Source organism: Apostichopus japonicus, chromosome 8, assembly GCF_037975245.1.
Source record: "Apostichopus japonicus isolate 1M-3 chromosome 8, ASM3797524v1, whole genome shotgun sequence".
In the NCBI taxonomy this organism is placed as follows: domain Eukaryota; kingdom Metazoa; phylum Echinodermata; class Holothuroidea; order Aspidochirotida; family Stichopodidae; genus Apostichopus; species Apostichopus japonicus.
The window spans coordinates 4,909,535-4,936,031 of NC_092568.1; the positions used below are offsets into that span (position 1 = coordinate 4,909,535).

The window sequence follows — 26,497 nt, forward strand, 5'->3', positions numbered from 1 at the left end:
ATAGTTATATATAGTTATATATATATATATAGTTATATATATATATGAAATTGAAAACGTAATGAAAAGGAAAATCCAGAAGAGTGGAAAAACTTCCAGCCTCCACCGGGATTCGAACCCGGGGCTCCCGCTTTGTACGCGGACACTCTAAAACTAGGCTATGGACGCTGATTGTATGTCCAGAGGTTCGAAACCGGTAAGAAAAGTCGTAATTTCAATGTAGGCGTTTGTTCCCTGTATCGAACAATACTAGTTCTGTTTTGGTGACATATTTTGCCTTACTCTAGAGATCAAACATGATGCATAATCAACTCGAAATGATTTGTGATTCCTAAAGCCGGATCTCGAAAGAGATACTTTGAACAGACTTTATGTTAATAAAATGGAGGTAAACGACAAAGGCAAATGAATATTTCTGATTTTTTGGCGAATAATAATCCTCATCCTTACAAGCCTAGACACAATTGCAACATAAAAAAATAAAGGGCTTATAATAAATGATGAGCTATCTTGGGTGAACCATAACAATGATCTTTGTATTTCTCTTGCTAAATATATTGGTATTTTTTCCTCACGTAAGGAAAGTTCTCTATATGGTGCTACAATGGTTCAAATTGATTTATCGTTTAATTACTCTAAGCTAAGGTACACCTTTGAGATACATGTTTACAGCTAAAGAATCCATCTTACATTGATACATAGACCAATTAAAATTATGCATATAGACTAATTAAGATACTTACTTATAAACCCAGTCATTATTCTACTTGTCGTCTGTACAAGGAGCGCTATTTGCTCATGATCAGAGAATTCATTCTTACTGCATGTGCTGTGAGCCATTTGAGTTGTTCCATCACTACTCGTAATAGAAATGTTTTACAGTAACCTACTACAATATACTCAGATATACTAGAAATGTATTTACAGTCACCTGCTACATACTCGAAATGGTAAATTACTTCTCAACAACTACTGCTTCAACTTGTGACAGTCCGTTCTTCTTCTCTAAAACTCTCTTTAGAGGAAATTGAATATTTGTAAGGTACTCACATTCCTCTCCGCACGTTAATGTGTTCCATCTCATGTTGATGTGTTCTTTCTTTTTCCATTAATTCTTTCTTCACTCATCTCTACCCATCCCGTCTTTTCCTTTTCCTTTCCACTCATTTCCTGTCCTGTCCCTTTCTTGTCTATAATCTGTCAAGATCTTTGTTGAACTAAAGCCTATTTGGGGTTTTTCTTCTTCTCTTTTCTACTCTGTTTAATAGTGTCCTTGTCAGTGCGTTTTTACTACTATATTTTGTCCTGTGGCGTGTTTGATAATGTAATCAACCATTTAAATTTCTTAAGCCACACATTCGGGTCCTCGTCTTCTTTTCGACTGAATGAATTCGGGCGTAAACTCGAACTGGTCATATAGTGAAACACGTAGTAGACTATGTATCCATAAACCGGTGTTATCTCATGATCTGATTGAATCAGTTCTTTCATGTTGCTTAAGTTCACTATAAACCTGGTTTTAGACCGGTGGTAATACGTCATAACTTATCGGGTACTATGACCTTCAAACGTTCTCCTGAAATCTTCCACAACATGTATAACATTAAAAGTGTGCTGGCTTTAACACTTCCATAAATATTCGTATTCTCGGTGATCCGTATCGACAAAAGCTCTGCCCCGTTCCTGAACTATTTGTCACGCGTGAAGTCGAACTAAGTGTGACTCTCTGCATTTAGCAATTCGTCTTCTGTGGCATTGTCCTCTTCGGGTGCCTTTGTTACAACATAAACGGCACAAACAGAACAGATACCAAAGATGAAAAGAGGAAATTTAAAGCATGGACTTAAGTAAGGGCAAGCAAACTGATTGAATGTGACAAGGGTTACATAACCTACCATGGATGGGCTGTAGATACAACATGTAACAAAATATATAAAGCGATACACATTTTCTTAATTTAGTTGAAATTGATTTATACATTTTACTTGTCTCGATATTTACGCAACAAAAATGTTTATTTTCAACATCATGCTGGAGAGGTGGGGTGGGGTGGGGTGGGGGAGGGGTTCACTCTACTGTTAATAATATTGCCAGATGCTATAGTCACGTGGTACATTAACGGTATATATATATTGAGGGGAAGCCGTTTAAGTACGTCGCTCATAAATTTACAAGCCAGATAGGTTAAGGTTTGTGAATTTTCAGCTGTTTTATGTAATCCTACATTCGCTGACCGAAGTCCGAGCCAAAACCCCACGAATCACGAAATCGAAAACTTGAAAATAAAGAGAAACAGAAAAATGGGGGACATTAAACGGGATAGAATTTGGAGAAAAACGTAGAGAGATCTGACACAAAGTTTCAGAAGTGTTGAAATTGGAACATCTCATTCCCTGTAAAAATATATTCCAAAGGCATAGCGGTATGTTTGAACTATCGTTGTAGGCAGCCTACATAGAGGAACCCTATCGAAAAGGAATGCAAATTAACAAATTGTAGGTTACGTACAGGAGCAGAAATTGAATAAATGTTTTGGCCTTTATTCGCTCGATTTGGCCACCCAATTTCTTTAAATTTTGACCGATTATGTTACAGAAAAACTGGCAACCCTGCTGTATAGGCTGTAAACGTCAAACGTTTTACATGGCTAAAGCCTCCGCCGATTGGATAAAATTTGAAAGCTTTGAAGCCTCTAAAGTCTACCACATTGTATAGGGGCTCTATATAGCGGGCACCTTGACCCCACTCAGATAGCGCGCAGCGTATTCATTGACAGGTTAATACATTGAATCCGCCCCTACCCCTAAGATGAAATTCTGGCTACCTGCTTGACTTTCGCTACAAATCTTCATAAGTTCATATTTTTAGTTGGACTATCCCTTCAACAATTTAGAGGATGGAACTCATGAATAAACTGTTCAACTTTGGTAAAGGAAGATAACAGTACCGTTACCATGATTTCAAGTGTTTGGGAACGGGGCATATTGCAAAAGTACCTAAAATGACTGAACCGGTCGCGTGCAAATCCCCCCCCCACTAGAACTCTTTGCCCCCCCCTTAACCCCCTGATTGCGCAGTTTTACTGTACTGTACCTTTTTCCCGCCGCTCTTACACACTTGGCTCCTTGAAATACAGGCTATCACACCGAGTAGGATAACAATTATGATACAGCAGATGATGAGGAGGCTGGTAATGATCCAATGACAACCGCACCCTCCATTAACTTTATTTGGTGTTGTTGACGGTGACTGTGAAGGCACAGGTGACGTGAATGACGCCGTTGAAGTATTCACATTATCCGATGCAGGATTCACATTATCTGTCCCTGGAAATGAACAAATTATTTAATGTCAGAGCCATGTCCTGAGAAAACAAACACTTACCGCAGTTGTGTAAAATATCTGAAACTAACATAGAAAAATCGATCCGTCCGAGGAGTCACCAAACATTTCAAAGGCTGGGCCTATTACAGTTTCTATCAAACTTATGCAAAGCACTGATATTTTACAACCTTTAAGTTGGTGAAGGTGCAATACTTCTAAACATATGACTACGGCCCTTTGTAAACCACATCCTCATAGTAAATTGTTTTTAAATTTGGTGATATATTTTATATCTGGCAACAGCAGAATGTAATTGGTTATCAAGGCAATTCGAATGAACTTGTGTTTGTTAATCTACATAATATTTTGTTTTCCTTATCTTTTATTTGAAAAACTTTATTTCAACCATCTTCGTATAACATAGTAAGTATGAATAGTTATACAAAAATGTGAGACAATGTGTTCCTTTAAACAGCTTAAAAGTAAAGAATTGATTAATGTTAATGGAAGAATAATGGGTTGAGGGTATTCAAAGAAGCTATAACTTGCTTATGTAAGGTCCCCATGAACAATAGACAAAAACAAGGGAAACGGAAAAGGTAACAACAACAATGAACGAGCATTTAATTATAAAGATGCAAATGAAAAATACAAAGGCAAAGATCAAATTAATAACAAATTAGTCGTCGGTATAGTATAGTTTGAAATTAGAAAACGCTTTAAATGACTTTTAAATGAGATAGGACTTGTTTTATTTTTAATGTAATCCAGCAAGGATCAGGTATCAGGTTAAAAGGATAAAAGAAAAAGATTATATAGTAACCTATAGGTAAAGCTCTGAAGATCATTTGTCCTGATGACATCACATATCATATATTCATTCATACTTAGTAAAGATTCCTAAATCCTATTGGTCCAGGTCAGCTGACCGTGGTTAATCCTGTGAGTAACGCACGGTAAAATTACCGGCGGATGAATACAATTGTTACCATGTTACCATGTTTTGTCGTCTGCTTTGAAGAGCTATCGAAATACATCAAAAACACAAAATCTTGTTCAAAAGTCTTGCAAGATGCCAACAGAGGTAAAGGACGCGAAAACATGGATCCGCACTCGAGTCTAGGCCAAAGTGTAGGCTGCACAGCTGTTGCCTCCAACAATGACATTAACGTTACTGCTGCTGTTAGGGCTGAAACGTCTAACATGTCCAAACTGTTTTCCAAATGTTCTTTCCAAAGTCCTGTGAATGTTTACTTCCAAAATTCATAGTTATATCCGTATTAAAACACCAAACAGTTGTGGATGCTTTGAGTTTAAATATATCCAGTATCTGTCCGTAATTAAATGCTCGCAAGGCGGTTATGTTGCTCATAGTGATATAAATTTAAAGTTAAACGACCGCAGTGCCAAGCACTGTGTAGCGTGTACGTTCAAGTGAGTGTACGTACGTAGGTACGGTACGTACCGTACGTGTTCAATACAAGGCCTACTATGTTATCGTATGACTGTATACCATACGTACATGTTTGTCCCTAGAATGGTTGCTATGGGAACCAGAAGCTGTAGGGTATTGATATGATGAAGCCAACTAGTAATTGTTTGTAGTTCCTTGTTATTGAGACCTTTCAAAAGTAGTTTTATGGCCGAAATATTGCCAAACATTAGTTTAAATGTTATTATGGTTCATCTTTTATGAATGACAGCCTTTCAAAGACGTTTCCTTTATAATTATTCACTATCGTTCAGTATTACTTTATAATTGCACATGTACATTGTTATGCTGGTATTCGACTTACGGGGCACCACTTTAATAAATCTTTGGTTATATGTAACCAAAAATGTTTTGTTTTATGATTTTTTCCCCACACAAATGGTAGTGTATGAATGAACGGGATTAATCAACGGTCTAGCGTGCGTTACTCACATGATTAATGCACTCCGGGTGTTAATGCTATCGCTATATATATATATATATATATATATATATATATATATATTATGCTCAAAGAACGTTCGAAATTAAGGGCGGAACAATATTGTGCTTTCAATATATACGACTTTTACACGAGTAGCTTTGTAATGATTGTATATATCCATGTAGACTTTGTCCCTCCACCGTAAGTGTCTTTCTTGAACCTTTCTTTTTTTCGTCTTAATAATAAAGGAAAGGCAATTAGTTTCCCTATCAATGATTAACGCAAACCGTGTGCAGGGCATATAGGCAGATGTTGCTTTTCAGACAGCCGTGAGCTTTTACATGTGAATGTACTGGATATAATACGAAGAGTTTATTGGAAAAAATATGTTAATATGCCTTCATTGAAATTTGCTGGCAGTCACAGGGAAATTATTTCCTTTAGCTCAGCAGATGTACTTAGTTTCAATATACCCAATGCGCCTTCTGTGTTAAAAGATCTGATTTTAAGTTGCTTTTAAAATTGTTGGTTGATATAAATTACATATAATTCATGCAATACGTGGCAGTGGAATGAAACGCATTTTGAAAATGTAACACAATGAGAGTATGACGCTAGATATGTTAGTGTGAGTGGCACTGATGGAATTAGAACCAAATAAACTATGACTTTACAGGAAGCGGATATAACTTATATCACATAAGGAGTAAAGAATTGGAAGAACGGACTTAATATGAGGCCTTGGATTTGAGACTTAATACGTAAGATCCGATCGATTTCTGTTCGTTTACCTGGAGTTAAGGTTTTGAAGTTCAGAGGCAATTGAAATACATTTTAGGATTTTGAGAGTATGTCACTATAAACAGGCGCGTATCCAGGATTTTCTAACCCGGGGGGCGCGAAATACTATCTAAGCGGAGCGCCACCATCGGTTGGCGCGCAGCGTACAAGAAAATTTCTGGTTTTGATACCCCCAGATCACCGGAAACGGCACTTCTCGGGCTTGAAATGACCAACCAGATGTACAATTTAGGCCTGAGAACCAAGTATTTCCTAATAGTTTTTTTTCCATCCATAACCTTTTTGAAGATTGTCAACCCGGCACACATCATGTTCGACCTGATCGCATCTCCTGTGGGTCTTTGCTTTTGTAGGTGATTCTACATGGCGGCCCACAATACCCGTCAGCCCCACTTTTCAAGGTTTTTAGCCCCAAATTTGTTCAGAATTTGAAAATTCACATTTCTCGTGAATAAACTCACTTCAAAACATACCCATAATGTTGTACAAAATTTTATCTATGGACAACCAATATAGAAAAACTTCCTTTAACCCCTAACAGACCGGTCAAAATTGCACGAGTAGAGGGACGTGTGATGCAGAATGTTGGTCAGAAATTTTCGAAAATTCAGACACAGTTAATTTATTGGTGTAGAAATATTAAACCTCTTATAACGGCTATTATAAAACTTGGTTGAAGGAAATGAAAAAATAGCAGATATTTCCTTCAACCGAACACTACACACATAGGCGTAGGAGGCGCGGCGGCAGTGGCGGAGCTAGGGGTATTGGTCAGGAGGGGCGAGAATGGTCTGTAGGGGCGCTTTCGACACTATCTAAGCGGAGCGCCACCACTGGTTGGCGCGTAGCGCACAGAAAATTTTTGAGTAAAGATACTCCCTAGATCGCCGGAAATGACCCTTTCAGGGCCAAGCTAATTTGCAGATAAACGAAGAATAGGGTGTCATCGCCAAATTACACCAACAAAATGTGACAAATGTCAATAAGTAGATAAGAGCGCAATAAAAAGGTCAATAATCGCGAATAAGTAAAAAGTGGTAAAGAGCTGAAAAAGGCGCCAGCAGTCCATTTGAGTCCGTCAGGGGGGGCATCCGCCCCCTGACCGTATGGACGCTCCGCCACTGCGCGGCGGGGGTGCAGCCCCTAATTCGCCATTACTAATGTAAAAGAGAGTTTTGACATAATTGGACCTCCATGCTTTTTATACATCTACATGAGACATGTCGTTGTTTACATTAGCATCCCGCGGTATACTGCGCAATTTGAACGGACCGTACGGTACATGATAGCATGCGATGTAATAACCGATGCTTGCTTATATGATATTGACACGTTGAACGCGCGCTTCGCGCGCGAAAATTTTTGGTTACTTTTTCAGGCAAGTCGGACAGTTTTGAGGATTTTCATCCTGGAACGTCATTTTCATGCTCACTGATATGATGTGATATCTGCTGTTTGCGTTACAAATTCGAACAGGCGCGTAGCGAGGAATTTGCCAAGGGAGGGGCGAAGCCTGTAGGCAAATTATCTAAGCGTAGCGCCACCATAGGTTGCCGCGAAGCGTACAAGAAAATGTTGGCCGAAAATGCCTCCCAGATCGCTGGAAATGGCACTACCCAGGACCATTTGTTAGCGCGAAGCGTACAAGCAAATTTTGGCCGAAAATGTCTCCCAGGTCGCTGGAAATGACACTTCCCAGGCCTTGTAAGTTGCATCTAAGCACTTTCTATTTTGAAATTACTTAGCGATATCATTTAAAAAAATGCTGAATGGGGGGGGGGCGGTTGCCCCCATCCCAAAATGCGTCATGTTCCCCGACGACACGGTCGAGTTCGAGACCAGCCACAGTTGGTTTCATAGCACAATTCTACACACGCGTTATGATAGACCATATATAGTATATATATAGATCATTAGTGAGAGAGGAAAATGGAAACGTCAAAAAATGGAGTTGTCGGTGTAAGGGGTAGGGTGAGGCACACTTTTACGAAATCATTGATCCGTCACTGGCTACCCTTCAGCGCTGTAATGATGTCACTGTTCCTCTTTCTCTTCCCGGTGTCTTCGCGTTTTTCTTTTACTCCCTCCTTTTCTCCTTCTTCTCTCTTTCTTCTTTTTCTTTTCCCTTCCTTCCTCTCCTCCTCCTCTTTTTCCCCTCTTTTTTTCTTCTTTTCTTCTCTTTTTTTTCCTCTCCTCTTTTTCTTACCCGGGGGGCGCGCGCCCCCAACGCCCCCCCTGGATACGCACCTGATAAATGTCATTGATACAGGGAAGGGGGTCTTAGACCATATTCAACTGGAAACTTTAACCACGGTGCCCGGGGTAATATGGGGCATATTTGGCATCGAGGTTTTCCGCAACGAAAATTACCTTGCGGAGGTGAAACTTGGTAATTAAGTCTGGAGGAAGTGAATAGAAACGCAAGGTTAGGGTTGACGAAAATCTAGCATGGGGGAGGGGGATGTGGCGGTGGTAGGTACCTTAAACGATACTCTTACAGACTGATCGTCTTGTAATAAAACAAAATCCTGTTTGATAGAGCCCTTAAAGGATTTGATGAGGGGTTGTAATTAGTAACAAAAGGAAAGTGTGTGTTATGATATTTTTAGACTTGTATTTTAATATTCCTCGAGACTGAAATTGACGGCCCTAGAAATCCCCTGTCTAATGAAGTGATGGGAGTATCCGGCGTTCAAGAAATAACCAGTTAAAATGGATACCTGGTGTTCATAATCACGTGGGTCGGAGAAAATGCGAGTCTAATGAGGCATTGGCTGTAAACAAAAGAATTCTTGAGACTATCTGCCACTGGTGAAAAACTACTAATATGAATATTAGTAGGTTTACAATAGACCGAAGTGGTTAAGGAATTACTTTACAACTTGACTAGAACATCTAGAAATGATAGTTAGTTTTTCGACACTTCTACTGAAAATTTAATGCTCTCATGAAAAGAATTTACATGTTTAAAAAGACTTTTATAAATAAAAAAAAAATATTATATTCCACTGCCACGTAATGCTGACGAATCGAACGAAATTTCCAATATATTTTCTAAAACAGTATTCCATATTTGTCAATTATGAGTCCTATCTATTTCTCTGCTATTGTCCAATCATTTTTCCACTGCTGCATGAGTTCACAATACATAGAATTAGAGCAAATAATATTACATGGTATACCTATACGGTAACGTACAGCATGTTGTTACAGTATACTCGAGTTTCACGCGTGTACGGATCCTCAGACAACAGATGTATTTGTTGTCTGATGATCGCTGTTACTCGAGTAACAACATGCTGTGACGGTATATAAACGGAATATATATATATATATATATATATATATATATATATATATATATATATATATATATATATATATATATATATATATATATATATGTATATATATATATGTATATATATATATATATATATATATATATATATATATATATATATATATATATATATATATATATATATATATATATATATTTATTTATTTATATAGGAATAACGGAAAAACTGTGAAACAACTATGCTGCATTTAGAGAAAGGCTGGATCTCGAGTGAGATACAATAATTAAATTAGGTAAGTGATTGGAAGTAAAACAGCCAATGTTTGATTTTTGCAGAGCTTTCGAGCAAAACTAGCTCTTCTTCAGTGCATGATCACCGAAAGTGACAAGGAGTAGCAGGAATTGAAACTATTTTATAGAGAAGAATGTCGGCATGGTTGTAAAGTCAAAGCGACTTACTGATTTCTGCTGAATTGAGCAGAAGTTTTAGAAATTCGGATTATTTTAATCCGATTCCGTCGTAATTGAAAAGGAATTGTTTTGGTTTATCTGGGACGGCAAATCGTTTCTGATGTTTAAACCGAATGGTGCCGTGGTCTTTAGGTTTAGTTCCCAGAAATTGTCTTTTCCTTTCTTAGATTTATCTGTCCAAGATTCGTTCTGGTCAATGGCAATAACACGCAAATTCTCAATTGAATGATTTTGGAGATTGAAGTGATTTGCAGCAGGTTGGTTGATCGTTTTTGTTTTGATCGCCGATCTATGTTGTGTCATTCTCATTCTAAGAGTGTTTTTTGACTCTCCAATGTATTGTAAGTTACAAATATTGCAGTAGATGAGGTAAATTACATTTTTGGATGGGCAGTTAATTTTGTGCCGAACTTGGAACGTGTGTTTGGTTTGGTTGCTCTGAAAGGCCCCGATCGAATCGACAAGTAAGCACGTTTTGCAGTTTTGTGTACAGGGCGATGGTACTGTAGTTTCTGTTTTGCTTTCCCCGAATGGGGTGTCATCCCGAAAGGATGCCCAAACTAAGATATCCCGTAGGTTGCTGGGTATTTTAAAAGCGATGACAGGTAATTCTGGGAAAACTGATTTTCGGTGCCTTGAAGTCATATCACTGTAAACATTAGTTAGTCACGAATGGCAAAAATCTAGTCACAGTGACTAGAGTTAGCTAGTCATTACCAATTCGTTAGTTGCAGACCAATTTGCATGGTCGTTCGACTAACATAAATTAGTCACATAAATTTGTATGAACTTTGTTGACACTCACTATGAATGTCATGTATGTAAGCGTGACGAGAATATTCTAGTCTTCTGTTTGTTTCCTTTCTATAACCTTCAGCTTTGACCAATGACGTCATTATTTTTATCCAATCAACGTACCGTAGAATACCCTGTGCTCAGCTGATCAGAGATCAAAAATTCAGACGACGGCCGGCGATTACATGTATACTGTATGCACGTACGTGGTACGTCGTACGTCGTACATTGCGGCCATTACCTAACTGCAGATAGAACAGGGCCATCAACAAAATAAGAAGATTCTAAATCATTTAACAAATTGTCAGAAGCAGTTTCAAAATGTGGTCAGTTAGGTAAGTTCAATCACAACTGAAATTCTAATAAATAATAATTGACACAATTGACATAATGTTCAAAGAAGGTTTGAATATCCGCGATATGTTTGGCTGGAAAGTATGGGTAAAATTATAACGTTAGGCCATAGCAAGCAAAACTGTGGCTAACGCTAGGAAGCTAGGCTAGGAGTTTAGTCTACCTAGTGTAGCCCACATGCGCTCGTAGATGTATAGTACTATAGAAGCAGTAATACACACTTATATGACATATTTTATATAAATGTGTATTATTAGCTAGTATACTAGGCCTATATTCTATAATGTTACGAGCGCCTGTGGTGTAGGCTAGCATACGTCAAGTTTCTAGACACTTCGTCGACCACCAACCCAGTCTGCATTTCGTGCACTCTGAACTGAAGATCTTCGGAGTGGTACTTACCTTCTGCTCTAGTACATGGTACAAAGTACATGGTACTCGTATTTTAGGTTATTTTTGATAAAGTTGGAAGTACCTGGTGTTTAACTAAGAACAAAAACTCAGTTTCAATGCATGAAATACCCATAATGTTGTTAGCTTAGGCCTAGGCCTCAGGTTCATAGTGGCGCTATGTTAGTATCCTACTTCCTAGACCAAGTCTACACCAGCTGTAGCCCAATGTTGTAGTGTTCTGTATCCTAAGTGGAGTGGCTGCTGAGTGCTTATACCCTGGACAGAGAATGTTTTGGGTCTTATTTAGCAAAGAATCCACAAAGGTATGCATTTTCTGCTCCTGCATATTTGCATCAAGGGGGTTTGAGCCTACTCAGCCTATCATTAATTTTCTGTTGTTTGTCAATTTTCAGAGAAAGTTGATGTGCCAAGTCCTCAGCATTCACAGCTCTATACTTTGAATGGTTGTGGTATCAATGGACTCAACTGGTTAGATGAGGTAACAACAAATTCCAAACAACTCTGACAGCAGAAATAGATATCCTGATACTTCCATGGGAGATCTAGTGTAGTAACTATAGGAACCAGTGCTTGCCACCCATGGAGAATAAGGTAATTTGACGTTGTTTTTCTTTGACGAGCAACAAATTTGAATGTTTTATCACAAATTATGCCCCCTATCTACCTCTTGTCCCCTACACCTGTCTTTAATGCATTGTAACAACCTATGGATAAACCTTTAAATGGACTGGATATGTTATTGAGGTGAACTGTGTATTTTGATAGCATTTCAGTAAGCTTTCCTTTAGACTACTGTACATACTGTTACAGTTAGGCTGTGGTTTACAAATCCCAATGATCCAGTTTGGGCAAAGAACACCTTCAATTCTCTTATTCTAAGTAACTTAACAGTTGCACTGAAGTGACAGGCAATATCAGTTTAACATGTTCCAAACAGTTCAGGAATACATTGGGGTATATCCTGTAGGTCAGTTTGGGAGGAATCAACTGAGCTAAACAAAAAGTAGTTTTCAATTTCATCACATTTCAGAGCCAGAGACGAAAAAGCCCTCCCCGCTGACCCTTCTCTGGATGATGTTGCTGCAGGTATGGCAAGCCAGACCAAGTGGACTGTGATCCGGATACCAATAAAACCTGCAAGAATCATAAATGCACCCAACTTGGTCAAGTTTATCAAAATTGGTGACTGGAAATGTTGTTGTAGACGTAGACCTGGTTACTGCTTACACTGTATTGCTCATATGTGTATTTACACACTGCACAGTGCATACTGAAATCTCTGAAAAGACATCTTTATGGACCCAAAATGATAATTGCATTGAAATATGTTGTGGTTTATATTGTGACGACTATAAAAAGTATCATTTTGGTATGAAAAAAAATTAATCTCTCACTTAAGTTGGCAGACTCCTATTAGAGTCTATATCCATCCCTTCGATTGTTCTCCTTCAGGAAAAGTGCCAAAAAGCAGTGGGGAACATCTTTTTTGACCTGTTATCAATCATAATATAGTTTTTTTGTGGCTTGCATGTTGAAGAGCATGAATGTACATGTGGTGAGAAAATCGGGTCAATTGAGGCAGTTTTAGACCCCTTTAGGCTTCCCAGGAGCAGCGTAGGAAAATTGTTTACCTCTGAGTGAAGAGGTTTGTTTACAAGTGACGAAAACTTCCGGCTCGAATAGCAAAAAAATCTACATGGTCATGATACAGAAAATTGTTAGTGCCATGAAAGGCCAACTTGTCAGCTATCCGGTGATAGGTAGCATTTAGCTAGTGAAAACTTCTATCTAGACTTGAGACCACATTACTTTTGTGATTTAGTGTGTAAGTCAATGGGGCTTTAAATGGGCTTATGCTACCTTAAGTTACATATAAGGAACAATCTGTGATATATAGTGCGCATTATGCAATTACTGAAATAACCACAGTACGTAAAGACATAGAGAAGTTGTGGCGGAATGGTTGGGGCACTGAACACATGATTCCATGATCGTAGGTTCATGTACCAACCTGGTCGATACGTATGTATCTTTAATGAAGACACTTAATCTCAATTGCCGCTCTTTACTCAGGTGTATATGGTACCCTGGGAGGTAATTCAAAAATATAGCATTTGCACTGCTTCATGGCTGCAATGATATGGGATGTCCCCTGGGGAACATGTAGCTGTAGCTCAGCATTGTTTCTACCATTCAAGACATAACTTATAGTTTGTGATAAAGTACTTCTAGAAATGTTTTAACTACTTTGTTCTCTGTTCCACCCTAATGTTGCGTCAAGGATAATAACATATCCAACTTACATGTTCTGCATTAATATTGTACCATCACATCCATGGTCAGAAACTGATAATAATATCACTTCCAAGTTCCTAATTCGAGATGAAGATTATAAGGATATTTTCTGGCCCTTTTTAACAGCTAAGGTCATATAGAGCTACTCAAGGCCTTTTTATACCATTTGATTTGACATGGGGTATTATTTTTATAAATAAATTTATAAATATGATATATTATTTTGTGTATATTAAATATATGTTATGTATATTTAAATATTAATTAAGATAATTTATTTGGCTAAACTTCTATTTTTATATTTGAGCTGCGTACTCGCAATTTTTCCCTTTGTCTGCCCACATCTCTTCCATGCTGCTATTTTGATGAAACTGATGGAGCCCATAATGATACATGGTCAGTGGATAATGAGGGTCTTTAAGAAATTGTAGGTATAGGTCATCAGGGGGTCTAACTGTTTGAAAACTGTTGAACACTGCCAACTTAATGGCTTAGGAGCATTTCAAAGTAATCCCATAAGTATTCTCAAGATGTTTTGTGGGAAAAGATTTTGACAATTTTGTAAAAATAAGTTTTCCCAATTTTCCCATAAATATTTATTTTAGTTTTAAATGTTCTTTAACCTTTAGTGTTTGTTACTGTTCTTTATGAGATGACTTTTAAATAGAATGTTTATTTGTCACATTTTGCATTAATACTGAATGTTAATAAAAATTACCATGAAACTTACAATGTGTGTCACTATCTCATTTCTTAACTAATCAGTACTTAATCTTAAACTAGTCTTGTGACCTAAATAAGTAGTCACAGTTGCAATGACTAATATTTTTAGTCACTGGACTAAGCTTTGGTCGATAGAGGCATCGTAGTAGGACTAATTTTAATTAGTCAGAAAACTCAATTTAATTAGTCACAAAACTAATGTTATATAGTCAAATGACTAGAAAAACTGGTCGATAGAGACATCGTTGTGACTAATTTTTTTTAGTCATATTGACTAACTATTGTTTACAGTATAGGTGAAAATTCTTCTGAATCATATTAGCCAGTGTTGGGAGACCAGGGTGGAATTCAGGAACCAATGGTAGCCTTTTGGACTGGTTGGACGAGTTTTGTACGTCAATGTTTCGGTACGGGGTTTGCTTTTAGCCTTTTTGATGGCATTTCAATAGAATCCCGAAAATACTGTCTGTTTAGGAGGTGTTGTGATAGTTCTTTAGTGCGTGAATCAAAATCGAATTCAGAGGAGCAAATGCGTCGAATGCGCAACGCTTGAGTGTACGGAATATTTCTGGTACAGTGCCGTGGATGGCAACTGCTTGGTAAGAGGTAGTTGTGCTTGTTCGTGGGTTTATTGAACAAGTCTGTTTTGAGTGAACCATTTTGTAGGGTCACAGTGGTGTCCAGGAAGTGAACGCCATGTCCGGAAAAATCAGCAGTAAATTTGATAGTGTGATGAAACGAGTTTATGTCATCAATGAAGAGTTTTAGATTTGACTCACGATGGGTCCATATCATAAAGATATCGTCAATGAAACGTAACCACGTGTGTGGTTTCAAGTTTTGTCAATATAGAAATTCTTTCTCGAGGTTTCCCATAAAGATGTTGGCAAAAGACGGTGCCATTTTAGTACCCATTGCGGTGCCATGTATTTAGAGGTAGTGTTTGTTGCCAATTACCAGATTATTGCTGGTCAAGATAAGTTGCATCAATTCGGCCAATTCTTTCTTCGTGGGGGTTTTGCCACGTTTCGGTTTGAATGCTTTGTGCAGGCCGAAATGCCTTCTTCGTTAGGGATATTTGTGTATAACGAAGACACATCCAAGGTTACCAGCAGAGTAGATAGGGGAAGATTTTTTATTTCCCCAATTTTCCGGATGAAATCCGTAGTGTCCTGCACATGGGACGGTAGGGTCGAAACAAGAGGTTGGATGATAAGATCCACGAATTTGGAATTTTTTTCAGTCGCTGTACCATTACCCGATATTATGGGCCTCCCGGGATTGCCTTCTTTGTGAATTTTAGGCGAAAAATAAAATATATATATATTATCTTTTTATATGTTTTACTGGAAGTTCACCTTTTCCCTTAAATTCATTATCACTCAGTAATATCTTCTTACCATTCAGGTTTAATGTAACAGACGACACGTCACTAAAGCCAGATCCCGGGAGAGTAACAAGACACATCAGACATTGCGGATACTCGATTTGGCCGTTATAGCTGGTAACTTTAACTCGGATTGTCACAGATGAATTGCACACATCGAAGATACATGACGAGGAAGCTGATGTTTCAGTGATCGACACATGTTGGTTACCTACTTTCCATGAGATTTCTGCTGCAGGACGAGTGTTTTTAACAACACATGTCAAGGTTGCGTTACCATCGTCAGCAGCAATAATGCAATTGTTTTTACTTTGACATTGTTCAACGAATGATACACTACTGTCATCTGGTGTTTTGTAACGAAGCAACTTAATCGAAGTTCTTGTGTAAGTATGATTTGAACGACACATTGACGTAAGTACAAGTGGACCATGATCAGCGTATTTATCTGCTACAGTAATGGTCTTGCCACTAGGTTCTGCTGTTTGAATAAACATTGCTTCTCTGTCACATCTATTTTGAAGTAGCTCATTATAACTACTGTCCTCGTTAATATCAAGGTATTTGGTCCTGTATACATTGTCAAGATTTGTAGGTCCCATCAAAAGAACCGACACGTTCTTCGTCCTTTCGGAAACTGATAAACCAGATGGGATACATGTCAGGTTTTGTACGTTTTCGAAATCTATCGTTACACTGATTGACGAAGAAGACACAAACATATATGAGGATGGGTCCTTGTAACTCTGTTCAGTGGCGTCCGTCACTGCCGCCTCCGCAGTATCATTGTACCAAGTAAGAGTTACTGCTGGTCGTCCAATCATTGTACATGTCAACTTGAGTTCACCATACCAAAACAAACGGCAATCATCACTCTGACAACCATCTATCGCAGGAAACAACTGTTTTGAAGTTACTAAAAAGAAAAGAACATGAGATAAAGGTACCTTCGGAAAGCAATCAAACACCGTCTAAGTCGCTTGGAAAGGCACATTTTAAACCGATCATTAGGATGTTAAATAATCATCAGCCTGTTAGTGCTTCTGGTACGACATGTTGCTAACTGTTTCTGACTTAACGTGATTCTAATATAACTTGCTTAAAGACATGAAATACATTCTTTCCATTTCTTTCTTTTTATTAAAACATAACTGTAAGAAGAATATGACCTCTCAGGGAAAAAGGAGCTTTCCCTCATAACATATTCTGTCGTCATTTTGTTGTTCCCTTCATTTCGTTGACTCCCATAATTCCGAAATCAGATATTGAGACATGTAAAATATGTTGTCTATGATTTACCCATCAGGTTTGCTTCTGAGGTACGCAGTCGCAACTCCATGGTCACACTATGCATCATCAACATACAAGTACTTACCTACGATAAGTACGTCTATGTACATGGATACATCGCCACCAGCGTCTAAAATAGCGTCAACACGATACTGCCCTTCATCACTCAGAGAAACGTTGCTAAATATAAGGGAACCGTTCTGAGCAATCGTCAGATCACCACTTCTAGGGCCGGCCTGTCGATCCTCCAGCAATGTTACTATGGATTGTGGGTTATTCTCAAAATACCAGTAGAAGCCGTAAATAGATTCACTAACACTACAGTTGATGATACCTGGTCGATGGATCTCAAAGTGCTGCTGAGATTTACATGAGAGCACGTCCCCTGATAAAAAAAATTGAGAGTATTGAAATATCGTTAAATGCAAATTTCCCTTTTGTGAGTGGCTGATGTTTTAACAATATCAAACAAACAATTTAAAAGGAAATAAATTTAAAAAAAAACATTTTCCAAATGATCATAAGTCACTCCCGTTCATCTTGCATCCTCTCATATTGGCCTGTCTCTCGGATGAAGATCAGATTGCAGGGGCGTATCCAGGATTTTCCAATAGGGGGGGCGCCAGGCATGAATGATCGCCGTCCTGGGGGATGGGTCTAAGGGGAGGGGGTGTACAATTTTTGCTTTCAAAGAAGGGCTGAAATGCAAAATGGTGTCATATGCATGGGCGGCGATCCGTACTTCCGAGTGGGGTGGGGGGGGGGATATGACCTTGTTGACTATCTAAGCGTAGCGCCACCATGAGTTGGCGCGAAGCGTACAAGAAAATTTTGGGATTAACAAACCCTCTAGATGGCCGGAAACGGCACTTCCCGAGGTTTCCAAGCGGCATATACCCAACTTTAAAATAGGGATGTCATGTCCGAAATATCTCATAATCAGGATCCAAAATACTTTTTTTTTAATTTCGGGTGTTATTTTGGGAAAATTGCCCCTGTCAATCTTGTTTCAGGCGCAACGTTAGAATGTTCGAGAGCTCTGTTATATTATTCGATGAAGAAAATGGCCTCATGCAGGCTATTATAGGCCTATACACATGCAATACACAATTACACATAGTTACATTCCTAGGTACCGATTGCTAGGGCATCCAGGTGAAACGTGTATTAAGCATTACCCTGGTTACATGAGATTCTCAGCTGTTCGAGGGAACATGTACGTGTGTAGGCCTACTATAGGGCCTATATGAATACTATGAGGGTGCATATATGTACTATATCAATACCGTGGGCGCAATAATACATTTTGTTGTTATAGGGCCAATGAAGCCTACATTCAACTATTTTTGCTTTATAAAGACGCTTTATTTGAAAAGATCGCACTGCGTTTATGGTAGGCGAGAAATGAAGCTAAAAAAGAGCCGTACATTAACGAAGATGCATAAATGTAGGCATGAAAATATTCTTATCCCTGGCATTTGGTGGGGGGGGGGTATGGTGCATTACATCCCCTCCACCCATTTTCATGGGGGGATATATCCCCCCTCCACCCAGGATCGCCGCCCATGGCCATATGTGATCCATTTTTCGACCTTAATAATAAGCAACATTTCCAGTAAATATGGACACAAAATGCACAATTTAGTATGGCTGGCATGTCATTTAGTGTTTATAGTGATAATACAAACACAATTACCATCTATGTTTCTAAAACTATTATGCCGCCGAACTTCGCCAGAACCTTTTTGTGGCAAACAAAAAATAAAGCATACGGGAGGGGGGGGGGGTTGAGCGATCACCGACATCTCACATAAAGGTCGTCATCAATTTTTTTTTTTTTTTTTTTTTTTTTTGCTAAACTTTTTTTTTTTTGGTGACGGCCAATAGGGGGGGCGCGCGCCTGTTGCGCCCCCCCTGGATACGCCCCTGGATTGGGAGCAGATAAGGAGTAAACTTTAGCAAGTATTTAAGGATGAATCAGTGATATCGTAATACCTATGGAGATTCAAATCTGACTGCGAATATGCAGCCTATAGGAAACGTTTGTTTGTCCAAAATTCGAATATTAGGCAATGAATGGCAATCTTCTATAAGGACACGTTCATTTCCATCGAGTTGTCTATCAAATTAAGCCTGAAGACATTCCCTCGAGGAGCAAACATCGCTGTCATTACAATCGGGGATTAACATAAATCCAATATTGTGCAAGAAGAGCAATTGAGTAGTATGATTTTTCTTTCCTTTGCTGTAATCTGTTTACTTTGAACAAAATCTTGCAATGAATTGTTATTGCAATACATTTCTCTTCAATGCAAATTCGTTTCGTATATGTCTGTACAAGTATAATTCAAAATAGTCCAGAAATTCAAATGAAAAAAGAATAACAAATCAAGGACACCGGAGAATAACAGTTTGTTGTCAAAACTAGCGGGAAAAGACAAAAGTCAGATAATACCAAAACAACAATACTCCAATATTTCAAAGATCAATTACATATAAAACATTGAGTCGTTTATTATAATATTGTGCTTACCTAATGTACTCGGCATCACTGATAGCAGCAGATGCAAGGTGATGCAAAGCCAATAAACACAACGATCTGAAAAGAATGTAACACGATAAGTGATGGTTAGGCTTGAACATATATATGTCCAAGTAAAGTATAAAGCACTGTATAAACAAGTACTAGCAGGCAATCAAATGAGTTGCAAATCTCATCCTAAAGTTTGGGTGCATGACCATATGATTATGTCATTACTCTTGCTCACCAAGTGTGAAGTGCATGAGTGTTGAATTTAATTAAAAAGACTTGGTATGTTATATAAATACGTTCTAAACTATCCAACAATGCATTCAAACAGTCATTTACTTCCATATGGGTACGACTCTTGCAGCTATTTGGTCGTTTGGCATGTAAAGAACAGCTACGATAAGAGTCATATAAAATATTTTTGTTATGTTGGAATATTTCTGTCAACTTTACGTTCAAAAAAATGAATAAAACAATTTCAGTCTCCCTTACGTTCACCATATTGCAATGGCAAAGTTTTAAAGTAACCTTTGACCTCCTTTATCAAGCGACCTTTGGCGTAAAGTAATACATTAATTTAACACATTTAGTAGTGCACATTCTGATAAAATGTGATCAAATAACTGGTGACCTCCTTTGAAAACGTGAATTTTGGTGTTTCACATATACATGTAGACACGCAGAGCCTGTAATAAGATATGGGTCTAAAGGTTTCAATCATTTTGATATATTCATAACGTCCAAAATGTTTTCCTTTACATCTGATACGAACACTACATCCAATGACCAGGCAACTATCCACCCATTTATAAGTCCATCGATTTTACCGTTAAGAAACAGTTCGTCAAATGCTTTCGAGTACAAATTTGACATTTTTTCTTATTTGATCACATGACTCTTGTCTTTGTATATTCATAAATACAATGAAGACAGGTAGAGTCTTATATCCTACTTGAGAACTCGGGTTTGAGGAGTTCGGCCATATGTTCAATCTGATGGACTGAATATCAAACTTTGCCAACTGTACATGTTTACTATCCATTAATGCAACCGCAAAATTTCACATGATCAAACTCGGCCAAACTTGTGTGAAACAGTGTTTTCCAAACTTATTAATGGCCGAAACACTACAACTTTTTACAATTAATGTAAGACGACAGAAGTCGCGTTACTGGAGGAGGTTAAAGGTCAAATTGCGCCTTCCAGACTTCTGCATCATACGGTCGAATAAAATAACCGAATAATTTGTAATGTTGATTTTGTTTGCAAACAATTAATTACCGTAGCCTTTAACTTGTACAGCGTTATGGAAATTCAACGTTTAAAAAATATATCTCAAGGACAGTATAATTACGAATATCGTCAATAGTCAACACAGCGTCTAGGTCGAATCCACTGTACTGCTCCGTATACCAGGCACATTACTATCCATAAAATGTTGCATTTTCAGTTATCTCAAAATGTATCGAAATACTGTGCTTTACACAACAGTTGGCAAGATAAAATAAAAATCACATTTTTGACATATGAAAGCCAATCATTTGAGATTCCAAAGCAGAAGTATTAATAAATAACTGTTTCTTATTTATTCATTCAATTTCTTGTGTATTCGTTAAGGTTGTATTTCTATTACTGCAAATGTAGAACATATATAGTTATTACGATAGTCTAAATTAATTATTATATTAATTTTTATTTTTTCACTTTTTTATGATTATGATTGTTTTTTTGTTTTTTTAAGTGGTGAGGGGATACGATCCCCAAACATGATATGCCGAAGTCTTAACTTTTCACCAAAATAAGTACGTTCGTTTTTAAGAGCTCAAACACTGTAGGACAGTTCTTTTGTTTTGACGGTTGTTTTAGGTATACGGATTAAGAGTCGATGAACATGATGGATGATGGAGTTCAAATACTTGAAGAGGGTTTTTGTCCTTCGTTTTGGTCTTTGGTTTAAGGATTAATAGTCGATAAATATTGATGAGAAAACTGAAAGACAATTTTTGTCTTGCCTTTTGGTCTTTAGTTTTATGACTAAGAGTCGATAAATATCGATGAGAATACTGGAAGACAGTATTTTTTTATTTTTTTTTTATTTGTTATGTGGTGAGGGGATACGTTCGAAGAATCATTTAACCCCTAACATGACATATCGACGTCTTTACTTTTCACCACACTTGAGTTAAATTGTTTTAATTCCTATGTCGCCTCTGATGAAAAGTCTGTACATAAACATAAAGAGATATTGGATTGAAGAAAAGATTATTTAAAGGGTGTGAAGACTCGCACACAAAGAAACGTCTCATGCCGATAATCTGACCCAGTTTCGAATGAGGTGTAACAGAAGTGTTAGACACCACCATCGATTCCAGAAAATACACACACAGCTCCCGCTGTCGGTAATTAGACACTAGTGTACAGTCAATACATGCAGTTACGGTCAATACCCACAACACAGTGTTCATAGCAGCGTGGACATCTCATGTCTAGATAAAAGATAACAAGGTATCACGTTTCATTACTGTCTGCATTTTGTAGCGACAGGAAGAAAACGTCAGTTGCAAGCAACGGAAATTTAACTTTTGGAAAGCGCAGTACGCGATTTGGGGCGAGTCTTCAATGTCTTTAAATAAGTTAAAGATAAAAATAAAATAAATTTATGATGAATAAATAAAAAGATCTAGATATAATATATGTTTTTCTTCCGTTTATTTTGACTAAACATTAATATCCAAATAACGTATCCATTCAAAAATAGCAAAAATTAAATAACAATGAAGTTAAGCATCACCATACACTATAGTAACGACCAACATGGCGGATAAAAAAAAACAAATAAATATGATAAGAACAATTAGAAGAAGTACTACAATTTATAGAAACACTACAATAACCCCACAGTTACTACAGAAATATTACAACGAATAGTAGCAAAATAAAAGAAGTGAGGATGCGGAAATTGCGAAATATTAAATATTTGAGATATTAATATAGATAGATATTTTTTATATAGATACAATAAATAAATTAAAAGATATAAAAAGAGGTAACTAAAAAAACGAAAATCTTCTGCTTATGAGTTGTCGGCCCAGCGTCTAAATGTTACCCCAAACTCGTACATGGCGTATGTCCCTCGTGATCTCGTTTGCTGCCGGAAGTGACGACATTGTCTATGGGGGTTAATTTTCCACCCAGTCCTTCAGACCTCCTGTTCAGCTTGCCACTGGTGTAAACAGGAACGTCTGACAATTCAGGCCTCGAAAATATCCTTGTTTCGCCAGTCACATAGCCTAGTTACTGTCTGACCCTCTTTGCACCAGCATCCGATATATAGTAAGGTGATGTTAAATTCTGCTCTGACTCCGTTGCTGCGTAAAAAGAAGTCCAGCGCTGGTAGACGTAGAAATATTTCCACCTCTATGGAGAAGGCTTCTCTAAAATGGCACATGAACGCTTGAATCGGATTAAAGCAAGATTCAAGCTAAGTCACGTTGTTTGGGTTGATGGTCCCCCCTTTGTTCACGAGTGTCTTAAGTTCCGGGTAGATATATAGGCGTTTCATTATTTTCCAGACGGACCATTTGGTGTTGGTAGCCGGATTAAAAGAATAAACAAGATTCAAGTTATAAAATACATTTTGAGGATTACCGGTACTTTTTGCTGAAGGCTCCTTAGAATCGATAAGGAGCATAAACTCTAATATCATTGGACAAGTAGAGTGCCATTACTGAATTAGAGGCTGAACATATGCACTAGTCTTTGATGAAATGGGGAAGGTTAAGAAGTGATGCTGATTACGACTTTAAAGAAGAGGAGAAAAAGCAAAGTTAATTAAGCATCTGTATAGAGTTGCGTTTTGTTAAACCTGAAAGGTTCGAACCTTTCCCTGCATCTGTTATAGCCACCAAGGAATTCTTACTGTATATTGTGGATCTAGAACACGAATGACAAAGCAAGAAGCACTAGAAAAGAAAGCAGCAAGAAAGAAAGAAAGGAAGAAACGGAACAAACTTGTTTAGCATGAATATAGAAATGTCGTGAACATTTGATAAATGCCTATTTATAGATATATTTAGTTAATAAAATTGGTTGCGTTATTTGGTTATAAATGTATAGTTAAAATAAACGGAGGTAAAAATATATTATATCTTTGTCTTCTTATTAATTTATTTATTATAAGTTTATGGTATTTTGATCTTTTAACTTATTTAAATACTCTTTTCTTCAATCAAATATCTCTTTATGTCTATTAACAGACTTTTCATCCGAGACGACATATAGAGTAAAAACCATTTAACTCAGTGTGGTGAAAAGTTGTCATGTTAGGGGTTAACGGTTCTTCGAACGTATCCTCTCACCACATAACAAATAAATAAATTAAAAAATACTGTCTTCCAGTATTCTCATAAATATTTTTCGACTCTTAATCCTTAAACCAAAGACCAAAACGCAAGACAAAAATCCGTCTTCAAGCATTTGACCTCCATCATCCATCATATTCATCGACACTTAATCCGTATACCTAAAACAACCGTCAAAACAAAAGAACTGTCCTGCAGTGTTTGACCTCGTAAAAACAGACATACTTTTTTTTTCGTGGATTCTTATATGTTTTATTTTCTTTAAATCTGTCTCAATTCTTATCACTTTAATTATTTTTTTTTCCATCTCATTTATTTACGATTATTATACATGTATATGGTACATCGATTATATTTAGAGTTCCGATAACAACATAGGTATGTCATCTGAATTATACAAAGGAATTATTTACATAATGCGAAAATTGATTCTGAATTGAGTATTTCTTCTTATACCGATATATACATATACACCTCCAGAAAAACAAACCTTCAGTGAATACAACACTCACGCATACACACACGCAAAAATGTACATGCACATATATACCCACACACATCTATATACACATAGGCCTACATATACAAAGACACACATTCATACAAACATGTACTTACGTACATAAACACCCACACACGTGTATATCAATGCACCGTGAGTAATAATACAACGAAACGCAACAGAGATTGTCTATGCTACTACATAAATGTAACAGTGACGAATATAGATACTAAGCAGAGGTTAAGTCAGAATCGCAAAGTTCATTAATTGAATGAGGAAGACAAGACCTTAATGCCATATATTTTCTACGAGCAGAGCTAATAGAGTTTCGCTTCGAAGCGATGTGCTTTTCAACGTTAAGAATGAATTTCATTTTATAGAAGAAATTATAGCAGTCAGGCTATACATTGTTTTGTTTGCAATTGAAGATAAGAGTATTTGATATGAAGGATAAAAAATTAATGGTCCGTAACCTGTTACCAGTTTACCGAAGAAAAAAGCTTTTTTTGAGCAGATAAACTGTCTACCAAAAAATTTCTGTTCGCAATCTAAAAAGATGTTAGCCGTCACATGACAGGACAAGAATGTTCAATAGTTCCCCTGCCTCAGACAGCGTACGGGAAGGCACCTTAAATATAACTAACAAATCGTCCTGAGAGAAGTCAAAAGTAAAACGAAAATACTTATTGTGATGATTAGTTAAGGCTTCGGCATGTCATTATAAAAAATAATAAAACTTAATATAAAAAATTAAATTCATATAAAAAATCATGAAAAAATTAATAGATTTTGTTAATGAATATATACAAGGAAAGTGTCCTAGACTCTCTTCATTACTACTGAACAAGGAAATTAATATTCATGTCAATTTTCATGGAACATTTGATGTGCATTGATTCAAGACCAGCAAAATTCTAACATATAACTTACGGTAAGCATAGTAATATACGACCACCATATTGTACGGTAAATTTTGACCACGTAGGCGATTTATATAGACATTGTTTATCAACATAATACTGAGTAGAAATACTGCTATAGGTTTGTCCAATCAATCAAGGATGTGTGAATATATAACACTTACCTCTCTTAAATAATCTCCTCGAAGAGAAGGACATTATTCCCTTCCAAAATTGTTGATATGCGGTTGACATAATGCCAATATTGGTGAACAATAGCGTAGCTGATCATTGTAAAAAAAACGGTATAAAAAACGGTATGACGCATGTCTGCAGACATGCGCTGAATCACAGAGAGTGAAATACAACTGCATGCATTGGTGAGTACTGTGAGATAGCAGGACGACCTCTATTATATCAGACTATTTCATATTGACGTATCACACATTACGGTTCTGTGGGAACTTCACTTACTTTCGCTCGAGGCCATGATGTCTATGGCGGGCCATCAGTCTCAAATCATGGGAGATCGACTTATACCGATTTAAATCGACATATACCAGTTTCCTTCGACTTATACCAGTTTCATTCTACATATCATCGATTTAAATCGACATATACCAGTTTACTTCGACATATCATCGATTTATTTTACTTATCATCGATTTAAATCGATGATAAGTAAAATAAATCGATGATATGTAGAATGAAACTGGTATATGTCGATTTAAATCGATGATATGTCGAAGTAAACTGGTATATGTCGATTTAAATCGATGATATGTAGAATGAAACTGGTATAAGTCGAAGGAAACTGGTATAAGTCGAAGGAAACTGGTATATGTCGATTTAAATCGGTATAAGTCGATCTCCCATGATTTGAGACTGATGGCCCGCCATAGATGTCATCACTTTAACCAGCAACCAACTGACCTCATATATTAGCAGGAGCTAAGCACATCATGGGAAGGTGGCATCCTCAACATTCTTAAAACTGTCTGCCTCTATATTGATGAAATACGAATCTAAGCATATATAGCCTATATGATGAGAATGTATACATGTAAACAAAACGACTCACAGTACACCTGTTTGTTTTTCATTTACCGTAGAATAGGCATTCGAGTATGT

General features: G+C 37.2%; 1 protein-coding gene and 1 long non-coding RNA gene across 2 annotated transcripts; one reads left to right on the forward strand and one right to left on the reverse strand.

Moving 5' to 3' along the window:
* LOC139970815 (uncharacterized) lies at positions 1-25,851 on the reverse strand. Its single transcript, XM_071976834.1, has 6 exons — positions 25,552-25,851; positions 19,608-19,673; positions 17,160-17,459; positions 15,798-16,700; positions 3,094-3,326; positions 1-1,772 (listed from the first exon to the last, which is right to left on the reverse strand). Exons 1-6 carry the CDS (start codon positions 25,619-25,621, stop codon positions 1,713-1,715), a joined length of 1,632 nt encoding a protein of 543 aa, XP_071832935.1. The 5' UTR covers positions 25,622-25,851; the 3' UTR covers positions 1-1,712.
* Positions 10,708-15,767, forward strand: LOC139970817 (uncharacterized). Its single transcript, XR_011794221.1, has 3 exons — positions 10,708-10,946; positions 11,772-11,970; positions 12,410-15,767. It is a non-coding gene; the product is annotated as an uncharacterized lncRNA (long non-coding RNA).
* Positions 25,852-26,497: the final 646 nt, after the last annotated feature.

What these genes read in the sequence shown, in the direction of transcription:
- LOC139970815 (XM_071976834.1), bottom strand. Translation starts at nt 25,621, where the DNA reads ATGTCAACCGCATATCAACAATTTTGGAAGGGAATAATGTCCTTCTCT. An exon ending in AGTGATGCCGAGTACATTAG is followed by an intron (nt 17,460 to 19,607) that starts GTAAGCACAATA and finishes TTTTTTTATCAG; the next exon opens with GGGACGTGCTCTCATGTAAA. An exon ending in GTAAGAGCGGCGGGAAAAAG is followed by an intron (nt 1,773 to 3,093) that starts GTACAGTACAGT and finishes GTTGTAACAAAG; the next exon opens with GCACCCGAAGAGGACAATGC.